Below are 24938 nucleotides of genomic sequence, written 5' to 3' on the forward strand. Positions count from 1 at the left end.
CAGGGAAGGAGTAGAGCAGCCGCGATGGAAAGAAGCGAAGGAAATGACAGGGCTGGGAACAGAGGGGAGAGGCCCAGGTTGTGTCGGGCTGGTGCGTCGTGGCCGGAGCGTGGTTTTTGCTCACAGGAGGATTGAGATGCATTCGAGGGGGCGTTGAACAGAGGTGCGACGTGCCTTGAGATGGTCACTGTGGCTAACTCATCTCCACTTTCCTAACCCGGCAAAACAATTTCCAAGCTACTGCTCAAATGTCTGGGGGAAAGAAATGGCTACGACCCTAAAAGCCAGAGTCTTCCATGTACCCTCACCCCCAGATTCCCAGAAGAGACAGGTGGGAGGTGTATTTGAAACAACTTCATGATTGTTTGACTCCTAAGAGGTTAGAACTAGAAATATGAATTTTCAAGTCCCTCTTTGCGTAGGCCCACCCCACGGTCACTACCAGAAATTCTAATTTAGTGGTTTGGGACAGAATGTAGGCATCTGGTGGGGGGGGGGGGGGGGGCGCGGGGAGGCTCCCAGGATGATTCTGGCGCGTACATAGAAACCACCTCTCCAGGCTGGCGGACACAGCTCACGTGGGCAAACGCTGGTATCTTCCTTTTTGTTTTTCTCAGAGCTGTGCCGTCCAGCACGGCAGCTACTACCTACGTGTGGCTACTGAGCACTAGAAATGAGGCCAGTTCAGACGGGGATGTGCGGGGCACATAAAGCGCTCAGTGAATTCTGAGGACTTTGGGTGAAAAAGTAGTTGTAAAATGTCTCAATTTCTCTATCCATTGCATGCTGAAAGGATGTTTTAGATACACTAAATTAAATGCATTGTTTAAATTCATTCACTACATTCATTTTTTTTTAATGCGGGGACAAGAGCATTTAAAGTGACAGACGTGGCTGATGCTGGGTCCCTAGTGGACAACGCTGCCGTGGAGCATTTCAGACTCCGCTGTGGCAGCGCCCACACCCTCTGTCTGCCTGGGCTTCCAACACGCCCGCCCTGCCGCCGCCCTCCAGGCGCATTATTTTCAAAAAGAAAAAGGCTAAATTTCTGTGTTAGATCTCTCTTCCAGGGAAAGTATAAGTAGAAAGCATTGAAGGCTGCACTGCATAGTAGTGAATAATGAGAACGTACTAGATGTGCGATCACAGGCGAGCTATTTACCTTCGCCGAGTCTCCGCTCCCTCCTCTAAGATCTGAACACCGACGTGCATCCCACGGTGCTGTAAGGCTACGCCACATGGCTCCTAACTCTCCTAAGTGGTGGGCACTGTCTGGACCTGGTGCTGAGCTCGAGAGAAAGTGGAGAGGCACCCTGACCCAGCGGCGAGACTCAGCAGGAGCAGCGATGCCCGCTTCCCACCGTCCACAGAGGGGCAGCAACACGTCACCACCTCGCTGCTCCTGAGCTTGCTTTACACGGCGCTTCTCTCATTTGATAGGAAATAAACTCTCAGCATGTCAGGTTTATATTCAAATAAAAGTGTAAAACAATGACAATACAAAGTGTCATTTGGACAGAGTATTTGGATGGTCAGAATGTGACCGCCAGGTACAGGAGGAAAGGAAACGGCCTGGGGGTCTTTGCTAAGAAGCCGCAAGAACGTCTTCAAACACTGGTGCTCGAGTGAAGCTGTCCTGTGGGTGATAGCTTTCCCTCGCTGTTCATATCTGACCTTAAGCCCTTTGGCCTTTTGACCTCTCAGAACCACTACCTAAGAGTGCTCCTCAGTCTCAAAATGGGAAATTTAATTTTTACACTGTTTTGTCTGACTTCTTCCACTGCCACTAAAACTTACTTTTTTTTTTTTAAACTTTCAGGCTGAATTCATTAAACCCCTTTGTCTTCAAAGATTTTTTTTTTTCACGGACATGAGGAGACTCACGTAGTTGGTTTTCCTGACTCTCAGGAGACAACGCAGTTACGCTAAAGCAGGCTTTGCATGCAGCCAGGCTTCCTGCCCTTCTCCCGGCGTCAGCTCCAATTAGGAGGAAGCCAGGGACGGACAGGCAGAGACACTCTAGCCCGCCATCTGTAGCCACCATTCTTTTAAGCTAAGGTGCCATTTGGACTGGGGTACGTTTGCAGACACTTCTTTACACTCAGGACCATTGAAAAATGAGAAATTAGGAAGAAATGATTTTTAAACCTTCCTCACACTATGGAAGGAAAGAAATGGCAATGGACTGGGAAATGTTAGAGTTTTAAAGTGTGACGTGTGTGCCTGCTGAGCTCTGGAGGAGGAGGCTATGGGCAGAGAAGGGAGATGCTCGCTCCCAAGCCAGGATCCTCTGCCTTACACATCACATCCAAGCCTCGCAGTGCCAGACATCTGTGCCTTCGGTCCGAGCCTCTGAGGAGGGCTGGCTGGGAACTGGAATGGCAGAGAGCCTTTTGGGGAATTCTGAGCTCGAAGCGGCATGTCAGGCGTGGTGCCCGCTTTCCCTGGCCTGTTCTCTGTCCCGCCACTGGGACTTGCTTTTGCTGTTCCTTCCCTGTCAGAGGACAGGCCGGTGAGCAAACAGGCACAGGAGGGCTCGGCAGGTCACTAAGCAACAAATGCTTTCTGGAAAACCATTCTGAGGTCTTCCAGAAAGTGTGTGTGGGCGCATGTGTGTGTACTCTCACATATTTTCTGCAGGAAAATACAGGCACACATATTTACATACATATGCCCCCCAAAATATACACACACTCATTTTCTGCAAGACCATTTGGAGTTTCATTTTATGTATGTATACAGTATATGCATGTATAATGTATGAATGTATATATGTCTATTGAGAGAGAAAGAGCCACAGAAAGGCTTTTGCAAGTATTTTTAATTTACCTCACATAAGAATAAATTTACTTCACACAACAATGAATAAACCTATTCTTTTTGCACAGATGTGGTAGACGAAAAATCTACAAAGAGCGATGTTTCTAATACAGGGGGAAACATTAAAGTAAAATTTTAGTTGTAGGTTTTGTTATTGAAGCTGTCTCTGCTTTTCGTTGAAGCAGAAGGAAAGAGGGCGCAGCCAGGGCCCCACCACGTTGGTTTCCCAGGCAGACCACAGGTTTATCCCTGAGGATTTCGAGCGCATTCTCGCTGCGGTGGGGGCAGAGAGTTGTTCATTCAAGGCCATGTGTGATCATGTGATGAATTATCAGAATGCATTCTTTTTCTTCTTTTTCCTTTCCTCTCTTCCCATTTTTACTTTCCCCTTTTCTCCTTTCACCAAAAGGCAAAGTATAAAACTTTTTAATGACAACCTCATTTTCAGAAACCCTGGGAATGGTATTTTGCTGTGTGTTTTGGACTTTATTGCCCAAATTTTTGAGGGAAAGCTAAGGATGTGCATTATACATGGGTATAGTGATCACATACCATGGGTATAATAATGGGTATAAAATCCTATGTGTAATGCACACAAAAACATGGGTGCGCATTGTACGTGGCAACATACAGGTAATTAATAATCATGAACTTATTTTTTCCAAAATGTACTGGTAGACAATTATGTCTTGATTTGTTTGAGGTGAATCTTTGTTTTTTACCCTATGTTTTATCTCCCTTGGAGAAACTGACCTTGAAAACTTACAGATGATGACAGAGACACCCTACCAACATGTCTTAGGTTTTCTCTGGGGTGGTGGTGGGAGATACTGTGTAACTTTAAAAAAGTATATGAAGACAGCCAAATTGGTCCATAATACCATTAATTCATTTATTCACTTAACAAGGGTGCATTCAGTCCTGACAGGTACCAGGGATTTTCCTGGACTCTTGAGATACAAAATAAAATAAAATGCAGTTGTTTGCCCTCAAGGAACTCTCGGTCTTCAGTGTATGTATATGTAAACTACCAACTGTAGTTTAGTGTGAAAAAGCCTAGGGAATTACTATATTTTGAATTTATTTCATAGAAGAATGAAGGTTCAGTCTAGTTCTCACAGTGTGAAATAAGGCCGGGGGGTGGGGGGTAGGCAAACGAGCAAGGCAGCCTGGTGCCGAGATGGGCAGACTTAGCGAGAAGGGAGTGCCCGGCCCCGGAGAGGGCGGGGGAGGGCCCATCCTGTCCACCGCTTGGACTCCGTGTGGCATCTAAACAGTTTCCAATAAGCATCTTGTTTTCTCAAGAGGCGTAGTGCGACCTTCCTACTCAGCCAGAAGCCCTGGGAGGCCTCAGCTAACTCTATTGGGATATAACTAAGTTCTCGCCTCGCATGAAATAGAATGCCGTTGGCTTCTAATACTGTGTTCGTTCATGCCCCACGCAGGAGAGCCACCGGGGCAAGTTCCTTCACGCCATTCTGTGTTTATGTGACCCTCAAAATGGTCCGCATGGACCCACTTCCCATCTGGTGAGGGGCCTCAGATGCCCGCCCCCAGTAAAGCTGCCTGTACAGGGTGGCACGTCCTCAAAGACAGTTTGTGTGGGGAGAAGGGCAGTTTGGGGCTGGGTCAAAGCATCTCACCAATTTCAAGGTTTAATTAACACACCAAATGCATTAGCCACATAGACCAAATGGCTGCAATAAGAAGGAGTAATGAAACTTGCACGGTTCCACTGATCCTCCTCAGTCAAGGAAAAGGGGTATCTTGATTTTATTATAATAATCAGCCCACAGAAATGACTTTGGATATATATGCGAATGTCTCATATCCTACAGTCAACCCTGACCTTCAGGTGTGGCTTTTTACAATCAAGATAGAAATTACTTTACTAGGAATGAAATTAGCCTAAGTAATTGGACATCAGTGGATTTTCTGGTTGGTCTTTTCTGTTAAGATCTTAGCTGGCATGGAAAATAGAATTTGATCACCCTAAAGAGGCACTTGTGTCTTTATGTTTATGGGTAGCAAAGAATCAGTGGTTACCTAGTGACTCATTTCCTTTTAAAAGTCCCAAAGAAGAAAGTGGTGAACAAATCACCTTGAGGGTCTCTGTGACAACCACCGCCGACTGGCAGAAGCAAGGCCATGGGAGAGGAGAGGGCAGGGCTCTGACACTCCGAAAATCTGAGTCTGACCTCCCTCTCCGATCAGTAGGTGACCTTGGGCAAGCTGTTCCCTGAGCCTCAGTTACCTTATCTATAAAATGGAGGCGATGACTTCTAGCTCATAAATGTTACTGTGGAGTAATTAAGTTCAATGAGATAATAGATGAAAAGTTCCTGTTGAGGCTGACATGTGCGGGAATCAGTAGAAGCCCATTTCCTGATGGAACGTAAATGTACACTAGCTCCCATTCAAAAGTGCGCTTGCAGAATCCACAGGCTCCTGTCCCAGGTTCCATCACTGCAAAGTGAACTGAAAACAGTATTTGTCCTCCAGGGCCTTTTGGGTCAACAATTCTGTGTGGTTCATCATGTCAGCTGAGCAAACAAAAAGATAGGGGGTGTTTAGTGTTAAGTGTGGAGCAAAGAAGTAGCAGCAACAAGCTCCTTATCAACAGAAAGGGTAGAATCAATAGAATGAACAGGCACAAATTAGGTAATTAAATAATTTTTAAAATAAATAATATGATTTCTAAAAACAATAGCTTCATAACAAACAATGAAGTTAGCACAACAAAGTGAGGGCAGACATTTGATTGGGGACAACTTGATCCGCTCAAGCTGCTCAAGCGGTTGACCCGTCTGTCTAAACACGTTCCATCTTACTAAGCCAAGGTGAAGGAGACAGCGCAGTAGAAACTCAGAGCATTCGTTAAGCTGTGAGCCATTTAATTCTTTTGGATATATTATTCTAAACGTATCTTAAAACACGTTCATCATTAGCCTGCTGTCGTAACTACTGATGATGTCTAAGTTGATGGAAGAGCATTTCTCTCCAGAAACCACTTCACAAAGGAAATGGAACTGAAAATGTCAACTACAAAAGGTCTGTGTGGACCAGCTAGTGGAAGAATATACTGTTGCTATTTAAAAATTCAGCTTCAGTTCAGCTCAGTTTAACAAATATTTGCGGCATGCCTGTTGGAGACCAGGGGCTGGCCTGGTTACAGGACAAAGGTCTTCCCCTCCAAAGCCACTTTCTAGTCGGCAGCCAGCTGCACAGAGAAGACACTCAACCTTCACCTTCCTCCAGTGTCTCTCCCTTCCCTGCCCAGAATGAAAGAGTAGGTGGTGGCCCCCATGTTTCCTATCTGCAAAATGGTTTTCCAAAATGATTCATGTATACAAATATCTGTGACTATTTATATATTTTTTTCCAGAAATGGGTGTTGTATTGTTGTTGGTTTTCTCACTTCAACTTACTCCCAGAGAGTTCAGGAATTAGTCTTCATGTGTAGAGATATTACATGCGTGTATATTATAATGCCCCGACAGATAAATGTGGTGAAATGTTAAAAGTTGGAGAAGCTGGTTATGGAGGACATGGGAGTTCTTTGTGCTGATATTGCAACTTTTCTCTAAATATGAGGTTATTTCCAAGTACATTGTTCTCCTAAAAATTTTTTAAATAACTGACTCAGGATCTTTCTAGTCAGCCACATATATGCCCCGCATCTAGAGCAGCGATGCTCAGTCCTGGCTGAGCGTTGGAGGAGCCTGGGAGCTCGAGGAGCGAAGCACGAGGCAGGCCTCCCTCCAGGCCAAGTAGGTCAGAGCTTCCGAGAGCCTGCCTCAGGCGCGTGCCTCCTAAAGGGCGGCCGGGACCGAGAAGCTCCGGCGTCTTTTTCCTGAACCCCGCGTGGCTTGCGCCCCTGTGCTGTCGTTCCCGTATTTCCATGCTGGGAAATACGTTCTCATTTGTTGACACCCAGCTCGGAGTCACCCTCCTAGGGAAGTAATCCAGACAGTCCCACATGCCACCCACAGAAGGAGCCGCTCTCTCTCCCCTCTGGCTGTCTCCCTCTGCACTCTCCATTACTTGAGATCACGCATCACATTCTAAGGTGTCTTTCCTCTGTCTCCCAACTGACCGACCGCCTGTGAACTCCTTCAGGGAACAAGCCCTCACCCTGTTTGCTTTTGTTATCAGCACGGGCCTGGCACATAGGAGGGCTCCAAGGAAGGTTTACTGACTTCAAAGCAAACCGGGTTACGTGGGTTGGACTCAGGTTATAACAAGGACTGTGAGGGCGCACTCAGGAGGAGCCCTATAAACTGTATGGGGCACTTGCGGCAGGAGGTGGAATCGAAGCGTGAGGAGGAGCAGGAGGTGGGAGGGAAGGAGACATGAGACGAGCCAGTGGCGCGGCCAGGCTACCCCACATGCAGGGCTCGCGGACAGCGGGCCACGCGGCTGAGAGGGGAGCCAGTCCAGATGACGAGGGTCAGCGGGTCGTTCCGGAAGCGGAGTCCCCCTCGAGCCCTGCGCCTGGCTGCATGGAGCATCTCAGAGTGTTGTTTTCCAGGGACTGATGAGTGAATTCATTTTTATTATTATTCCTTAATCTTTGGGGGATGGGGTGATAAAATCTCATGAAGACCAAGAACCCTTTCCCCCAGCAAAAGATATACACACATACTGCTGCCTGAAATTTCACAAGACGTATGAGTTCTCTGAAATGTATCCAGTGAACACACCCATCCCCAAATGACATCCCAAAAGTTTTTTAAAGGGATGAAATTTAGATTTCGGAGCAACACATGTAGACTCGTATATAAGGAGAGTCCCTCTGTAAGGTCGTGACTCGGAGACCAGTCAGAGGACACCCTTGCGCTGCCCTTGTCGGAGGGGCACCGAGTGCCTGGACTGGAGGCGGGACTGAGAGGTGGGGAGGGAGCAGGCTCAGGACGCAGCTGGGAGACGGTGGAAATGCAGCCGGGCTGACTCCTGACGTTTCTTTTCTTTTCTTTTCCTTTCCTTTCCTTTTCTTTAGAGCCAATCGTTCCCTTTATTTAAGAAATATTTACACAATGCCATTACCTGTATGCCAGACTCTTTCCAAGAACTTAACAGATATGAACTCATTTAATTCTCATATCAACCCCAGGAGATAGATACTGTCTCCATTTCATAGATGAGGACATCCAGACACAGAGAGGTTGTGTCACTTCCCCAAGGTCACACAACTTGTAAGTGGCAACACTGGGATTTAAATGCAGCGGAGTCTGGTTGCAGAGTCTGTGGTCTTAAGTCTGTGGTACTTTACTTTCTTCTCTTTTTTTTTTTTTATTTTTTAGTGAAGTTATTGGGTGGCATTGGTGAATACAATTACAAGGTTTCAGGGGTACAATTCTATAACACATCATCTGCGTATTGTGTGCCCACCTCCCCAAGTCAAGTTTCTTTCTATAACCATTCATCCCCCCTTTCCTGTCTTTACCTCCCCCACCCCCTCCTCTTTCCCTCTGGTAATCACTATGCTGTTGTCTGTCTATGAGGTTTTTGGGTGTTTTGCTTAATAGCTCCTGCCCTTCTGTCTTAGAGTGATGGATGGGGTGTCATTTGTCAAACTAGAAAATTCAAGGAGAGAAGCAGATTTGCACACGCTGATGCATTCAGCTTTACGTCTTGAGTTTATATTTCCCCGGGGAAGAACTAGGTGGAGTCGCCCTGTAAGTGGTTGCAGGTTGGGGGGCAGGGGGCGCCCTCGGGGTGCGGGTTGAGAGTCAGACAGCTGAAGCCTCAGGGCACCTGCAGCTTCAGGATATCGAGGAAGACGAGCCGGTGAAGAGGACAGACAAGGAACATCAAAAGGGGTCAAAGGAAAACCAGGGAAAGTTTCCAAAGGCTCAAAATGTCCAGCCTGTCCCATAAGGACAGCAATTGTCCTTTCAGTGTGGTAATTGGAGGTTCTCAGAGATCTCAGCGCAAATGACTTGACTTCCCGCACAGAGGCCACATAAAGCCGTCGAGGGAGTGCAAAAGCGGAGGCTGGAGGGCCCTGGAAGTGTGTCCCTCTGAAGGAAGCTCTAACGGGACCTCTGGACAACGTCCCGACCTTGACCAGTTTCCCCTCCTTGAAAAATCCACTTTCGTTAGTACCACATGTCCTGGGCATTCCTTCCAATCATTCTGACTCCTTCATCCCCACACACCCACGTTTAAAGTGTTGGTTTTCTCAGGTCAGCCCTAGGCTTCCCTTTTCTCCTCCCTGTTAGTCAACCCCTGCAGGCTGTGGTGTTAAGTGCCGTCCCCAGTAATGACTCTGAAATGTCTCTTTCTTGCCCCGCCCTCTCCTCTGTGTAGTGAAATGCCCGTCATGTCTCTGCTTTTCTGACTCAAAGGGACCTCAAACTTTACCTGTTCAAAGCCCACCTCCTGATACCTGCCACATCCCCACCCCCACCAGGACCACCCCTGCCTGTGTCCCCGTCATCAGGGACGTCACCAACACCCATCCAGAAGCACAGCAGCCTTCCTTAACTCTGTCCTTCGCCGCCCCGCTTCTTGACCGTCCTCAGGTTCTGTCCACTGTACCTTAACTGTCTCTATTCTAACCACTAGTCCACCGGGTTTGCAGGCAGTTTCCAGACCATAAGCCTGTTTCCTCTGTCCTATTAAAACAGCCTCTCAACGGTCCACCTATAACCCCCTTTCTTTCCCTCCAATGCATTCGCCAAGCTGCAGCCAGAACGACCTTGAGAACTGCAAGTCAGGTTATGTCACCTCCGTATACAGCCCTTCAGAGTTACCCATCACTTTCCACACAAAGACCAAAGTCCTCGGACTGTCGCTCCCTTTCTCTGTGAGCCTCCCTGCCCGCCACCATTCCCCAGATTTTGGCCACCGTGACTTTGTTTGCGTTGGTCCCCAACATTCCCTCCCTCCCCGGGGCTGTGCACGTGCTTCGTCCCCTTCCCAGGGGGCTTTCCCTACCTCCAGCCTCAGCCGAAGCTCACTCTCCTCCTGTCATTAACTTAAATACCGTTCACTCCCTGTTCGGTCTCTAACAGCGTCATGGCTTTCTATATGGAAGGTACTTAGTAAACACTTTAAAGAAGGTACGAAGATGGGCCGCCCGCCAGAGGCAGGCGTAGGTCCGAGGGCGGGCCGCTTTACCAAGATGGGCATGATTTAAAGCCGGCAGCAACTGATGGCTCGCGGGCCGGGTCACACAGCTGGTTGGTGGCAAAGCCAGGACTAATCCACTGGGACTTTGATTCCCACCTGTCACGTACACCACGTTAACCCCTAACTGGAGTCTCAGATGAAGTTTGCTGCAGGGAAGTCCTCATCTCCTTCGCTCTCCCTAAAGCATCCTAACCTGCTGGCAGCCACCCAATCCGTCATGCTTGTTAACGCAGTTTGAGAAACATGACTCTGGAATCCTGGATGCAAACTGTCCTCCTAGTTAAGATTTGAGTCAGGTCGTTCAGTGCCGCTGGCTCTGAAGCTCCAAGTGAGAAGGCCTCCTGGCTCCTACACAGCCAACTCGTAGATCACAGAGCTTACTGATGTGTTTAAAGTAATAAACGTTATATTTGTGTCTCAGGGGCAGCATGTGGTGTTCAGGATCAACTTAAGAGGTTTTTCTCTGCTGTTTCTTCTCCTTTGTGCAGATTCAGACACTTGAAACTTGTTGCATAGACACTGACCTGGAAGTAACCGGCCTTCAGAGAGAATGGCAGGAGAGGGGTGACGGTGGCTCTGCATCCCCCTGGGTGCGCAGAACAAGCAGAGGTGAACACTCACCTGTCCCAGGGCCAATGTTGTTAGTCCAAAGTGGTTACAGCAAATTGAAGAAAACATCAAACAGAATAAAAAATGTCAGAGGGACATTCCATGTGGCGCCCTTGGGGATAAAAAGCAGATTTTGCCCATGTAAGACCAGGAGAGAAATATTGTATTTCAGGGTAGCAGGGAGTGCAATGGGAGACAAGCGTGAGCAGGACCGGGCCTTGCAGACGGGCCTGGAAGGAGCCAGTCCTGCGGCGAGACCGGGCTGCTGCAGCGAGGCAACGTCCAGCATCGCAAGGAGTAGAGCTCCCTCCATGAAACTCACTTAACTTTGTTACTAGGTGATGAACTAAAGAGCAGTTAATGAGTGTGATTATTCTGGGCACTGGGATTCAGCCATGACAGAGTTTAGTGACCTTGAGGCTGGGGCTCGGGCCCGTACCTCCTCCGGTATGGTGTCAGCGCCCCCACCGTTCCTCCTAGATGTTACAGAAGCCATACAGAGCCTCCAGCAAGCGGGGCAGCTGGGGCGAGGTAGAGCAGAGCTTTGCAAGGCAGGACAGAGTAAGCGAATATCACGGCACATGTGTACAGCAGAAGATAAAAAGAAGGAGGTCTGTTGTTAGGGACTGAATGTGTCTTCCCCCAGATCCATAGGTTGAAACCCCAAACCCCACTATGATAATACTGAGAGATGCGGCTTTGGGGGGTAATTAGTTTTGTATGACGTCATGAGGGTGGGGCCCTCACGATGAGATCGGCGCCCTGATAAGAAGAACCGGAGAGCCCGCCAGCTCTCTCTCTGCCGTGTGAGAACATAGCAAGAAGGCGGCTGTCTGCACAGCAGGAAGAGAGCCCTCGCCAGGAACAGATCAGCTGCCACGCTGACCTTGGGCTTACAGCAATAGAACTGTGAGAACACATTTCTGTTGGGTAAGCCACACAGTTACCGTACTTTGTTATAGCAGCCCAAGCAGACTAAGCCAGCCTCCACGAGGCAGGGCTCAGTCAATACGGTTTGTGTGAATGACTGGGTCAAAGGTGGGTGGGTAGAAGAGGAGCGTATGCTGGGCACCGTTCACGGGCTGGGAGACCAGCTGTGAACATCTCTTCTCCACTCCGTATTTATGGATGTCATCTCAGCAGTTTGAAATAAGCCATGGTGTGACTGTTTACACCATGGAAATAGGCAACCACTATACATCAGGGATTTTCCCACGGGAGAGGCAGCTGTGTAACATTGACCAGCATACCACTGCACACGTGAGGTGCACACTTGTGGGACTAGAGGCCCCGGGAGTTCTCATGTTCAAAATAAACCCTAACCTTTTTGCTGTGGTTGCTGTCGCTGATTTAATTACTAATACACAATGGCGCTCTTCAATTATCTTTTATTACCCATCCAGAGTTGTTCAGCATTTGCAGGCCCTCCTGGCAAACTAACCAGCATTTAAAGTGTTGTTTCCATGGGGAACTATTTCTAAATTGCAAGTTACTGACTTTAAAATAAACTTTTGGAAAACAGCCCATTTGTGAGTTGGGGACTTTTAGTTCTTGGTCCTCATGGGGACATGGGAGAACAAAAAGAATCACGTCAGATTTTTAAAAATATAGGTTACAAAAGAAATCCTAGGTGAAAAGGAAAGGAATAGAATTACTGAACTTGGAGGAGAAAGAGATGAAGAGCAATTGAATCACAGGGTGAGTGCCTGCTGTGTGCTTGTTCTTCCTCCGTAAACATCAGGGACTTGGGTAGACAAGAGGGAAATGTCTTCATGGTCTTACTCTATGATGTATGGTTTGTGTATTTCATCTTGAACATTTCCAAACTTATTTTCCCAGTCGAGGTAGTTTATATAGGATCCATTGGAGGACCAAGAAATTTTAAAAGATTACTTGCTGGCTTCAGGGTTCCCGAGAATCTCATGAGCCCAAGTCGACAGATGGTATATAATGTATTTCAAAATTTTGAGAAACATGATATAATTCAACAAATCCCTTCCATAACACATCTTGGAATGTAATCATAATTCATCTTAGAATAACTAAACCCAAAATGTATCCTTTGCTACCCAGAAATGAATATCATAAAACTTAAGCTATCCTAATTCTAATATAAAAACCTTAAAACAACTGTTCTAAACCAGTGCTTTCTGACCATTTAATGAGGGAAAAGATGTTATTTGGGGCTTGTTAAATTAGTGTTATTTGAGTTACTCACTCAGAAGGGTTGGGGATATCACTTCCTAAGTGATATTACAGTGCCCTGATTTAGCTTTTCCTGAAAACAGTCTGAAACAAAGAAATGACAACTGTAAATCTGCCACTTGGAACCTTAAATGGTACACAGCCCTCCCAGACCCTGGTTTAACAGTTGGTTTATGATGTGGTTTCAAAATAACACTCTTATGCATAATACAAGCCTTCCTCCAAAACAGACATGAACCCATAAAGCTTGTTAACAGTGACTCCAAAACCTCCCTAAAGTATTCCCTGTGGCACAGTTTTGGTTTGTTGATCTAAAATCCTTAGCTTCCTGAATGTCCCTTCATGACCTGCACGGGTGACCACCAGCTTATCTGGGAAACGGGTGCTCTTCCTGCTGGCCCGACGGCCCGACAGCCCAGCCCCGGCCGCCCCGTGCCCGGCCCTGCCCCGCAGGGCCTCAGGCGTCTCCCACCCCCGTGCATCAGCGTCGCCAGCGGAGCCGTTTAGCCCTGCTGAAGTGCGTCTGACGAGTGAGCCAGCTGCTGCTCCCCTCCCGCTGCATACTGCGGCCTGCCCCTGGCTCTTTGGGGCCTGGCTCCAACGTCTTTTCTCCCAGGGAGCCTCCCTAGGGCCCCGGGAGAGCAGCCTGGAGCCCCTGGTGTCGCAGGTTCCTCGCTGCATACGCTGACCCTGCGCTCACCGTGACGTCGGTGAATCTGCAGCACCCTCTCCATCGCGTGCTCTTCGGGAGCCGAGGCCTCCGCGCCCAGCAGCGAGTCCTGCCCACAGCGGCACTCGGCAGAGGCTCGCTGCTGGAGGGCAAGCCGGCCCAGGCTCTCCCAGGCGGTGAGACGGAGACGTATCTCACAGGCTGCCGGGGAAGGCAGGCACGTGCCACACACTCGTAACACACTCGCCGCGTGGTCAGATTTTTGACACATCTCCTCCCACACCCGCCACTGGACAGAAAGCTCCTCAAGGGCGGTGGCGCATTTCGTGCACCTTCACATTCCAGGAAGTCATGCAGTGACCGGCGTGGATCAAGTGTATGTTTAACGTGTGTTTGCCAGCAGGACACTGGCATTTTTGAGCAGGACAGTTCTTTGCCATACAAAACAGACCCACACATTGGAGGACATTAGCAGCCCTGCCCCTGCTCCCTGAACGCCAGCGGCACCCCTGTCCTTTGGACACACCCTCCCGTGGTCACACACACACACACGTGTGCGTGCCACTACACAAATGCACACATGTATGCATGCATGCATAAACCCCACATACATGTGCATGCCTACAAACACACTGCACATGTGTGCTCATGCATGCACACGAGCAAGCACATGTGTACACATGTGAGGCCACGCCCACATGTGCATATGCGAGCACGTGTGTGCGCACACGTGCATGCCCACGTGTATAAAAGTTCGTGGGGGGGGTCAGGAGGAAGTAGTACCGCCTGTAGTTGAGAGTCTCCAGGCTCTTTTCACCACGACTCAGTGAGACGGGAGACACGGCAGGCTCTGTAACAGCACCAGGGCGACTCGCTGGGGGGTTGCACATGTGCGGTGGCATCAGGTGGGGGACAGGGTGGCATCTGTGGCCCTCAACAGAACACGGTAACTTTACTTTGTAACTAACATCTTTACTGAATGTTTAGTATATACCCTAGGCACTAAGCTAAGTTATACATCCATAATTTAATCCTCACAACAGCCTGGGGGGCCCCATGTCTCAGAGGAGGAAACTGGGTCTCAGGGAACTTGAAGCCGTGGACCAGGTTCACACACTGGGTTCATGTCAAGGCCAAGAGCCACCCTGAATCACTCCATTCAGCTGACTCTGATAGGCTTCTTTAACAAGAGCAGGCTTCAGAATTCCCAGATGCAAGAATCCTTTTTAAGTTTGTTCCTCCCATTAATTCTAACCTGGAGCAGTGTGTCACGAAATCTGTCTGCGCAGTGTCAAGTTAGCAGGATGAGAATAATGGGTTCCGTGGGCAAAGAAGGTGGAGAAATGACTTCTGAAGGGCGCACGGAGAGGCGAGGGAGCAGAAACGCTGGAAACCAAAGCGGTCTTGCAGGGGCGCCGCAGTGCTTCCTAGTGAGTCGGGAGGTGATTTCAGAACATTCCCGAGCAAGAGGCAGGAAAAACCACAGCAGGAGCTGGTCTGCCAGGAAATGCTTAAAAAACACTTGGTACCCACCGATTAAGCTACAAGAAATGACTGATGAAGGGTTAGTGATTTTTCTTCTAATTTCATAATAAAAAAAAGGGTGCTATTTATTAGGCACTAATTACTTTAAATTATCTTTTATAATTTTCACTTGTTATCTCCCTTTCACAGATAACATGCTGACGCCTACAGAGGCTGGTCAAGTCCCTTCCCCTAAGGCCAGTAACTGTTTGATGGCAGCGCCAAACTTGAGCCCAGTTCTCTCTCGCTTCATGTCTCATGATTCAAAACACTACATGCCAAACGCCCAGGACTGAGGGTGTGGTCAGGGGCTTTCCCGTGTGCGTGAATGTCCAAAGCAAAACCAGCTCAAACACGGTGCCCAGAAGGCCCCCGAACTGGTGGTTTATATCGTAACACCGCCTTCATTTCACTGTGTCTCTTCAGCCTCAAGTAGTCACTTGGTCTGCGGTCTAAACATGACGTTTTTCTCTGGCATGACTTACATTTCTTAATTTTACTATTACATTTGAAACTCACAGATCACCAGGTTGTCGCATGGTTTTTTTGATGGTGTACTTGTGCTCATGAAGTAGCGTCCATCTGCCTAGGACTTCACCCAGTCTGACCCACATCCTGGAGCCTGTCCTCGGTGAACTGCCTTAGTTGCTGACCCAGAGTTTAAGTTGTTGGTCCCAGGATCTGACTTCTCCTCATCTGTCAATTTCCCTTTCCTTTTCCACAGATGTCGGTGCATTTTTTGAAGAGGGAATGTGGCTGCGGTATAACTTCCAGGCACCCGGGGTCAGCGGCAAAGAACCCGGCAGCAGAGCGGAGAGCTCACCGGAGCAGCAGAGCCCACCACTGGACCTGGCCTACGAGGAGATTCGGTTCAGCTTCAGCACCTCCAAGGCGCCCTGCATTCTCCTCTACGTCAGTTCTCTCACCACGGACTTCTTGGCGGTCCTCGTCAAACCCACCGGTAAGGACAGTGACATCCAGCTGTTAGATGTTGGATGGGCAAAATGTCTAGTAAAAGTCTAGATTATTCTTGGCTTGTCCTTTATTCCTTACAGGAAGTTGAGCAAGTCACCTAATGTCTTTGAACCCCATTTCCCTATTTGAGAGCCAACAAAGCAACTGGCCTGTTGCATGCTTCATAGCTATGTGTTATAGCGGTAATGTTGCTAAGGCATGTTGAGGTCTTTACAAGAACCATATTACATGATAAGAGGTGGCTTCATAGGTACAATGATGATTTTTTGTTCCTAATGAATAAATACATTCACTACTGTACCAACAAGAGCTTTGAAGTGATGAAGTTAACTTTACATAAATAAATGAGTTATTATCCTGATTTATGATAATGATCAAGTAGGTTCTGAACCTACTTGAATGTACAGAGCATCTGAACATTCAGTAGAAGTAGAAAATCAGAGACATTTGCATTCCTAAGCCCCTTCAGAAATTTACATTCATAAACTACATCCTAGACATAAAGGTTGCTTAAAGCAGGGGTATATTTACACTTATAACCCATCTTGACCCTCTTGATCTCTAAATATGCATTGAGCCAGAGCAGGTCAGACAGGGAGACTTAAATAGGCGCTCTGGTGGCAAAGTGGCAATGGCCTTATGACCTTAGAGAGAAGCATAAACATCCCTAATGCACGTGAACGAGTTCCGAGCCTCTTAACACTTTAAGATCACTTTTTTTTTAACCAGTGAAAATATTTCAGGTGTTTCAAGGAGCAAATGTCTCTAACTCATTCCCAGGGAGCTTGTGTAGCTGGCAGCATAGGGGACCCCTCTCTCCCCATCTCGCTCTGCAGTGACGAGGCCCAGCAGCCTCCTGTGACAGCTATTACAGGGTGTCACATCAAAAAGGTCAAGGCTTTCTTCCCTGAGAACCAAAGATCATCACTATTTTTAACCCAAGTTAGCTTAAGTTTTGAAAAATAGTAAAGTCTTAAACTTCTTCTTTTGGGCAATGCACTGTAGGCTAAAAAGATGGGGGAATCAATGTTTCCTAGCATTTTCCCTTCTAGAAATTATTCCGAAAGTAATTAGCCAAAAATTAGACAAAGACTCAGCATGCCGGTGTTATTTATAAGAATTGGAAAGAACTGAGAAGCTCAACTTTAGTAAAACAGTGAGTGAAAGAGAGGAAGTCACCATTTTATGCAAAATTATGTATCCATTAAGAATAATATTCATGAAGAATAATTAATGACATGGAGAAAAATTCTTAGTACTGTCACATTAAACTACAAAAAGGGCAAGATAGTTTTGACTATCCAAAATCAGCTTAACTTTGTAAAAAAAAATGTGCATATATAGATAGATAGATAGATAGATAGATATCAGGAAGCGCAACAACATGAGCACGAAGTGTCTGTCTGGGTTGTTGGTTTGCTGCTCATGAGCAATAACACCCATCTCTACACATCAGGAGCCCACACCAAGCAAGGGTCGCTATTCTAATTAGAAAAAAATAACACATACAACCAGTAAGTGAGGAAGCAGAAGGAAAACGTGTGTAACCCTGCTTTGCATGAGCTCTCAACTTAAGTTGACTTCCCTTGGATCCAAATAAATAGATTTTTCACCCGCAGATGTTCTGCACCCACATGTTCCAGCCTCTCAGTAGGCAGGGAGGGTGGTTCTCACATTAGCTCGTCCAGAGTCTAATGAACACAACCTAGTTAATGCTGTACTGTGTGCTCCTGAAGGCACAGCCATGCAAAAAATGTTCACATCAGCACCCAGCCCTGGGAGCATGTGCACTCATGTTTGTGGACGTTCGTCGTAGGTAAGGGTTTCCATTCACCGGTTTGGTATCCATGGCTACCGTTGAGTGATGCCCAAAAAGCATACTGAGTGTTTCACATGCTTTCATCACTATGAACGCACAACTCTGGGATGTAGGCACCATCCTTACCCCCTTCCTTCTGGTGGCCTGGGGTGCAGATAGGTAGTGGCAAACCCGGGTTTCCATCCCCAGGTGCCTGACCCCGGCCCAGAGTGCTGGGCGCTCTCTCCGCGCTGCGCGGGCCCCAGGACCCCCTTGGCGCACTTGCAGAGCATAGCCCGTCGGCTTCTGTCGAATGACCACAAGGCTGTCCGTAGACTGCTGAAGAAAACGTGGCCTTTTTGTATTTCAAATGCTGAATTTTTTATTGAGATTTAAACCTAAAAATTTTGGCAAAGTCCTCAGGAAAAAAAAGCAGTAAGGGCTGTGCCAAAATTTAAATAAAGACTAGAAAGCCTTAACTAAATGCCCTGATGCCCCTTACACTTAACACGTTCAAGCCAGGCTGTCTGCAGGGTCCCCAGCAGCAGCCCCGCCCCCGGCTCTGCCGGCGCTCCGGCCTGGCACACTGGGACCCCCAGGCCCGGTGTCACCGTGAACGCTCCACCCTCCCCGTCCTGTGGATTCTGTCCTCACGTCCTTGTGTCCTTCCAGGGTAACTCTTCCCTCTCCCTCCATGGCGGCTCCCCGGAAAGATGTCCTCTAGGTCAGGGCTTCTCGACCTTGGTCATGCCAAGCACACACAGAAAGTATTTTAATGGCACTTTGTAAGTGGACGAGTTTGTGTTTGGAAGGCCACACTTGGTGTCTTTAGCAGCCCTCGCCTCCCGTAGGGCTCCTGGGACCCCATTACCCCTTCATGGGACAGCAGCGCTCCTCCCTGTGTCCACCGGGGACTCTGTCCCGATCCAGGTCTCTGCCTCCAGTCACTTACACCTTCACCCCACACCATGGCCAGAGCAGGTCATCATTATACACGGCATCCCTATCACAGGATGAGGAGGGCGTGCCTCCACCTGCCCCCCACCCTGCCCTGCCCCGTGCCACAGGGGACATCCCAGATCCTGCAGCCTTCCCCCCGAGCTCCACTCCAGCCTCACGGGACAGAGCGCAGAGCGTGGAACCGGAATGTCAGGGTCTAAATTCCGCATCAGCAGCTGTGGGTTATGTCATCTGTGAAATGCTGTCTCCCTCGCAGGGTACTGTGAAAGTCAAGCAAGCTAGTAAGTATAAAGCACCGCACCACGTATATGTGTTAGGGGGGATCAGTAAGCCTCATCCACTGGTTTACCCTGCCTTGTCCCACAGTCAGTGACAGATGTCTCTACTTGTCCTAGTCAGGGAAGGAACCTGTTCTTCCCAGCTGGCCCTGTGGGCATCTGTGTTCCTCCCTTATCTGAAACTGCTCCGTCTTCCTCTCTCGTCTAAAACCTGTATTACCTTATTTTTTTAATTTTATTTTTCAATGACAGTTGATGTTCAGTGTCATTTTGCATCAGTTCCAGGTGTGCAACATAGCAGTTAGACAATCTCACGCTTTGCGAAGTGGTCCCCAGCTGCTTTCTAGTCCCAGATCGAGCCTCGCCTCCCCTCTGGGACGTCTCCTCACCCCATACTCCTGTCACTCTTATTTCCTGTGTCCCCTGTTTAGCACTTAGTGCCCTGTGTTGTCCTCTGTCTTTGTGATGAATGCGCCCTGTGCTCCCAGCGCAGCTCAGCCCACAGTAGGCGTCGTGTGAGTGTGCGTGATGGAGGCCAGGAGAGAGGAAGTCTGGAAGCACATGAGTGGCTGCTGCCAGCGCAAGAGCACCCCTTTCCCCTTGCTGTCGTACCCTTGCGGGGCGAACACGAGATGCAAGGAGTGAGCTATCTTTCCACTTAATACTGTTTTATTTTAATGAGCAAATATTAGTATTCTCCTAGTCATCATTTCATTGTTCTCTTGTACTGCTGTTTGAAAGGAATCGATATAGCGTTTGAATGTTATTATTCAAGAATATTGCCATTACTGTTCATAGATGTTCACTATATATGCATTTAAAGTTCCAACTCATCTTTTTTTCTCAAAGCACATAATTCCTGTTGCCATTAAGTGAAGTGGTTATAAACATTTTAAATCATATTTACAAAGTTCAAGAAAGCCAGAAAAGAGAAACATAACTTTAAAAAAAGAAAAGAAAAAACAACTGACTACTGAATTAAATGACCTGGGGAATATAAAGGGACCAATGACAGAGACAGTCCAGAGGAAAACGTCCTTTTCTTTTGCATAATTACCCTGGCCTCCAGCCTTCCAAGGCAGAGCCCTTTAACCCCCCTGCGCCCCTGGGTCCAGGGCCGGCGGAGCCCCCCCAGGGGCGGGGGCTGGGCACGTCTGAGGCGGCTGTGCTCTTCGAGCCCAACACACCGCCCACTCGCAGGCCTGGAAAAATGGGGTTTATTTGTGCAATCACTGAATAAATGTGTTCTGAAGAAATGCACAAACAAATGATGAATAGACACACAGCTAAATATTTTTTTTAAATTGGCTGCGGTTATACAAGCACACCAGAAGTAGAGTAATTACTCAGCACAATCGACTTCCTGCATGTTGTTCACATAGCTGCCTGCTCATCCCCTTCACTCCCAAACAATAAATTGTTTTTAATGCTATTGGGATAAAGGAAAAAACAGGGTAAAACCCTGAAGAATGGGGAGAGAAGCCGCGCAGGAAACAGGCGCAGCATATTCAAAGGTCCTGAGGTAGGGAGGAGAATTTTACAATCTGAGAATAAGAAACTGAAGGTAACTTAAACGTAAAAAGTGAGAGAGTAAATGGTATGATTTGAAAGTAAGGTAACAGGCAGCACTCAGACGAGACCGAGCGTCATACGCTGCATTAAGAATGTAGGTCTTCATCTTATGAGCAACTGGAAGGTTTTGAAGCATTTTAAGTGAACCAATGAACTAATCAGTTATGCATTTTGAAAAGACCTCTCTGCAAAGAGAACATGGGAAAGAAAAAATCACAAAAGCAGGGAGACCATCATTCATTCATTCTACAAATACTCGTACCTACTAAGGATTGAGCATTATTCCATACATTGGAATAATGTGTCATAAAGAATATAACCAAAAATCCGTTCTCTCATGGAGCTTACATTTGAGCAGGAAAACACAGACAATAAACATTAAGGACGGCATGTAGTATGTTGCATGGTAAGAGCTCTAATAGGAAAAAATAAGGCAAAAAACGGAGGGCCTGGCCAAGGGAAAGGAGTCAGTAAGTTCTGCTTTGATGAGGAAGTTCCAGAAACAACCACTGAGAAATGGTATTTGAGCAAAGACCTAAAGGGGGTGAGGGGCCAGCCAGCCAGATAACTGGGGAGTGAGAGTTCCCAGACGGAAGAACCAGCAAGGGCACAGGCTCTGGGGCATGAGGCTGGCTTCTGGACACGCAGCAGGGAGGCCACCGGAGCAAGGGGGAGAATAATAAGAGATTAGGTCAGAGGTGATGGAGGAAGGTCATGTGGGGCCTGGTGAGCCATTGTGAAGAGTTAGATTTTTACTCTGGGTGAGATAGGAGGAAGCCATTGGAAGGTTCTGAGCAGGGGATCGTCCTGCCCGCGAGGTAGAGAGGAGACTGGGCCTGCAGGGGAGAGAGACTGGGGCAGACATGAGGAGGGGCAGAAGCAAAGGGTCAGTGTGGAGGCCAGTACAGGAATCCGACCAAGCGCGCTGGTGGCTTGGTCTGGGGGCAGTAACGGAGATGATGAAAAGCAGAAAGACTCGAGGTGTCTGTTGGAGGGTCAAGACGATTTGCTGAGGGGTACGTGGGATCTGGAGGAGGGAGGGGGAGTTGTGGCCTTTGGCAGGAAAAGCCGGAGGGAGGAAGGGAAGTGTGGACATGTGGAAACTGTGATGGAGCCGTCGGGGGGGAAAGTCAAGAGTTTGGTTTTGCAGGTGGTGTGTTTGAGGCGCCAGTGCGACACCTCCTGTGATGGGCTTAGTAGTGAGGAAGAGCAGAGAAACAGGGGACTCACCCGCCAGTGACGTGAGGTCAAGAGGGTCGCTTTTAAAGGACAGACTGGTCAGGATCAGGTGAACCTCAGGTGGTGGCCAGCAGCTCAGGGATACGGAGTGGACAACCCAAGGGCCCAGGGGCCGGAGCTCCAGTGGAGCTGCGCCTGCCAGGTGAGGGGACCTCATGGGGTCCCCGCCAGGGCCGGGGGCCCTGGGGACACAGAGACAGAGAAGGGCGGGGAAGTGAGGAGCACTTCAGAGACGGAGCACTTGGTTGAAATGCTGCAAGCGAAGGGATCCGGGATAAAATGCTAAAGTAAACCTCAGGACTAGTGACGGGTGTGGAACTCGCTTAACAAGCAAAAATAGAAAATACAGTTCATTCTTTATTGTCCTGATGAACATTTCTTTCAACCCTGGGAACATGGTGGAGTATTTTAAATGGCACGTGTAGCGCTAGAACACCTACGGAAGGGAAGGTGGCCTTTACGAACTCTTGCGTTTACTTATGTATTTATAAAGGCATGAGAACTATGCAGAAGGAAACACTGCCAGATGTTCAGAGTGGTTAGCTTAGGGCGGTGGGGCTTCCAGCAACTCTTTTATTTTTTTCCTTCTGTGTAGTAAGTTTTAGTTACCATATTTTATTTCACAACTTAAAACTCTGAACATCGGCTTTGTTCCTCCAGAAGGAAAATGAATCCATGAGATTATCTACAATTGGTCGAACTCCATTTTTAAGCTTGGCAATGTTAAGTATTAAAACGAAGACTCCAATTTGAGTGAAAAATGAGATTTAAAAATTTGATGTCCTTAAAAATCATAACTAGGAAATTAAAGTTCTATTTGCTGTGCATATTAGTTAAAAGCAGGATCACCTGAGCCTTCTTGCATATGGCCTGTCATTCCTGGGAAGAACGAAGAAGGAGGGAAAGAGGAACAGTCTGTCGAGGCGAAGTGAACTCTAACGGAGGCGACGCGGCCCTGGCCGGAGAGCCTGGCTGCTCCCTTGTTTTGCGTTGGTCTGAAGCAATCTCTAACCTCAAATAAAAGGAATTGTTCTGCTTCCGAGGTCTCCGTGAAGCCACTCAAAGTCCCGAGTGTTTATCTTTTATAAATTATGTTTATTTTTAATATTGTACGCTCGTGATTCTTTCATGCACTGAACGGCACACTTTGCTGCCGCCATGGGACCGTCCCTGTAGCCTGCATTTGTTTTTTATTCCACCGAGAACTTTGTGGGGCCTGCGGGGTCTCTCCAGCATCCTGTGCTGTGCGTGTTCTCACTCTGCCTTCCCAGGCACACTCCCCGCGTGGATTTCTTCCACCATCCGCTGCTCCCGCTTTGAGAGAACGGTCACTGATGGCTCACTGTTGGGAGGTTGTAACCAGGTGGTACCCAGCGCTGTTAACTTCTACGGGTCGCTGTGCCTTGGAGCTAGTGAATCAGAACGCAGGGCAGCACTGGCACTGGTGGGCACCGAAGGAGGGGGCAGGGTTTTGTGGAACCCTGAGTGTCAAAGGGTGGGAGAAGTTTTGCTAAAATGAAACAAGGACAAAGAAGTTGCTGAGCCTCTTTCCTCTTCCTTATATAGGAAGCTTACAGATTCGGTACAACCTGGGCGGCACCAGAGAGCCATACAACATTGACGTGGACCACAGGAACATGGCCAACGGACAGCCCCACAGCGTTAACATCACCCGTCGCGAGAAGACCGTCACGCTCAAGGTACGCCTGTGTGTGCATGTCCGCTGTGTATGACATCGTATGATGACCCCTGTCCTCTCTACTACTTGCACGTTGGTTTGATTTGGTTTTGCTTTTGAGCTGGGGCAGATGCAAGAAGTGCTTGCTTACACTTCCACCTGCACATTCCTAACTAGTCCGGCAGAAGTTAGGTCTTCTAGCAAAGACAGTGATGAAGCTGATGGGGACGAACTGTCCCAGGGAGGAGCTCGAGTAGGCGTTGACTCTGTGCATTCTTTGCAGCTCTGCGGCAGCGGCCCACACAGCCGTCAGCCTGCTGCTTCCCTCCGCCACGCCGTCTGTTTTCTCCGCGCACTCAGCTGTCTGACACGCACTGCGTTTCCCAGCAAGGCGGTTCTGCTTTCTCTGACCTCTTTCTTACACTATTCCACCGCGATATGAATAACTCTATTTTTTGTCTCTGTGGACGCCTTGCATTAAAAATCCTCAAGACACAGACCTTCCCCAGAATCTCAGACTCTGGCTGTATGCAGGCTCGCAGCACACAAAAGGATAGTTTTATTATGACACTCAAATTTTATTTCAGGTGCACTGATTGTCCCTACCCCCACCACCGACTTTTACAATGAACAAACCAGCCTGGGCGCCACCATGAATAAAACATAGCAGGAGGAGGTCTCCCTGGGACTGAGCCAAAAGATCAAGGATAGGAGCTGTCACCGCATTCTCTAGGAGGTGTCCGAACGGATGCCTGTCGGCAGAAAGAACTGCGGGCGCAGCTTTGTCAGTGGAGTGGAGTGACATTTGGCCGGGGCTCAGCGGCCGCTCAGACCTCACCCAGACTCGGCCGCTTGCCGAGGGAAGTGCCGGCTGCAAGAAAAGGCACAAGCCTGCCTCTTTCCAAGTGCGGGCCATGTCGAATTCATAACTTGATGTGGAGTTTGCCCTTGGCCTTTCGCAGTCAATGCCTAGGGGGTTTTTTAAGGCAAGGTCTTTCCTGGGGAATGTCAGTGTGACATTAGAGCTTATTGTGCCATCCAGTGTGGTGTAGATCAGGTGACTCCTCAGTGACAGCAGAGGCCCTGTGCCCAGCCGGGGGCCGGGCAACCACGAGGTCCCACAAATTATTTACTGAATAAACCGAGCCCCTCTTTATCCATAACTTGTGGTTTATACCATTTTATCAATATTGTGTTTATTGGCTTTTCTTTGGTGACATTCTTTTGTTTTAAGCCATGCCATCTGTCTTCTCTGTTAAAGTAAGTGACTTATCTTGCCATTTTACCATTGCAAAATAATATCAAAAGATACAAAGAGCTCAGTAAGTGGCCTGAAAGACCGTGTAACTGGAGAGACCCACCGCAGCCTCGCACAGGCAAACCCCCACTCTCGCCAGGGAAGCGCCTGCCCGTTAGGGCCCCGGCCTGTGGGCAAAGGGGGGGCAGGCCGAGCGGTAGCAAAGAGTGGAGGGA

At 48.3% G+C, this 24938-nt stretch overlaps 1 protein-coding gene across 1 annotated transcript in view; it reads left to right on the forward strand.

Annotated features, from left to right (window-relative positions):
- The window catches only part of CNTNAP2 (contactin associated protein 2), a 1059914-nt gene that overhangs the window by 924579 nt on the left and 110397 nt on the right, over positions 1-24938 (forward strand). The window contains exons 19-20 of the mRNA XM_054564239.1: positions 15690-15926; positions 23354-23487. Coding sequence (XP_054420214.1) covers positions 15690-15926; positions 23354-23487 — 371 coding nt within the window. The remainder of the gene's footprint in view (positions 1-15689; positions 15927-23353; positions 23488-24938) is intronic.

The sequence above is a fragment of the Pteronotus mesoamericanus genome, unplaced genomic scaffold (genome assembly GCF_021234165.1).
Source record: "Pteronotus mesoamericanus isolate MK-2021 breed Mesoamerican mustached bat unplaced genomic scaffold, CSHL_Meso_final scaffold_85, whole genome shotgun sequence".
Lineage (NCBI taxonomy): Eukaryota > Metazoa > Chordata > Mammalia > Chiroptera > Mormoopidae > Pteronotus > Pteronotus mesoamericanus.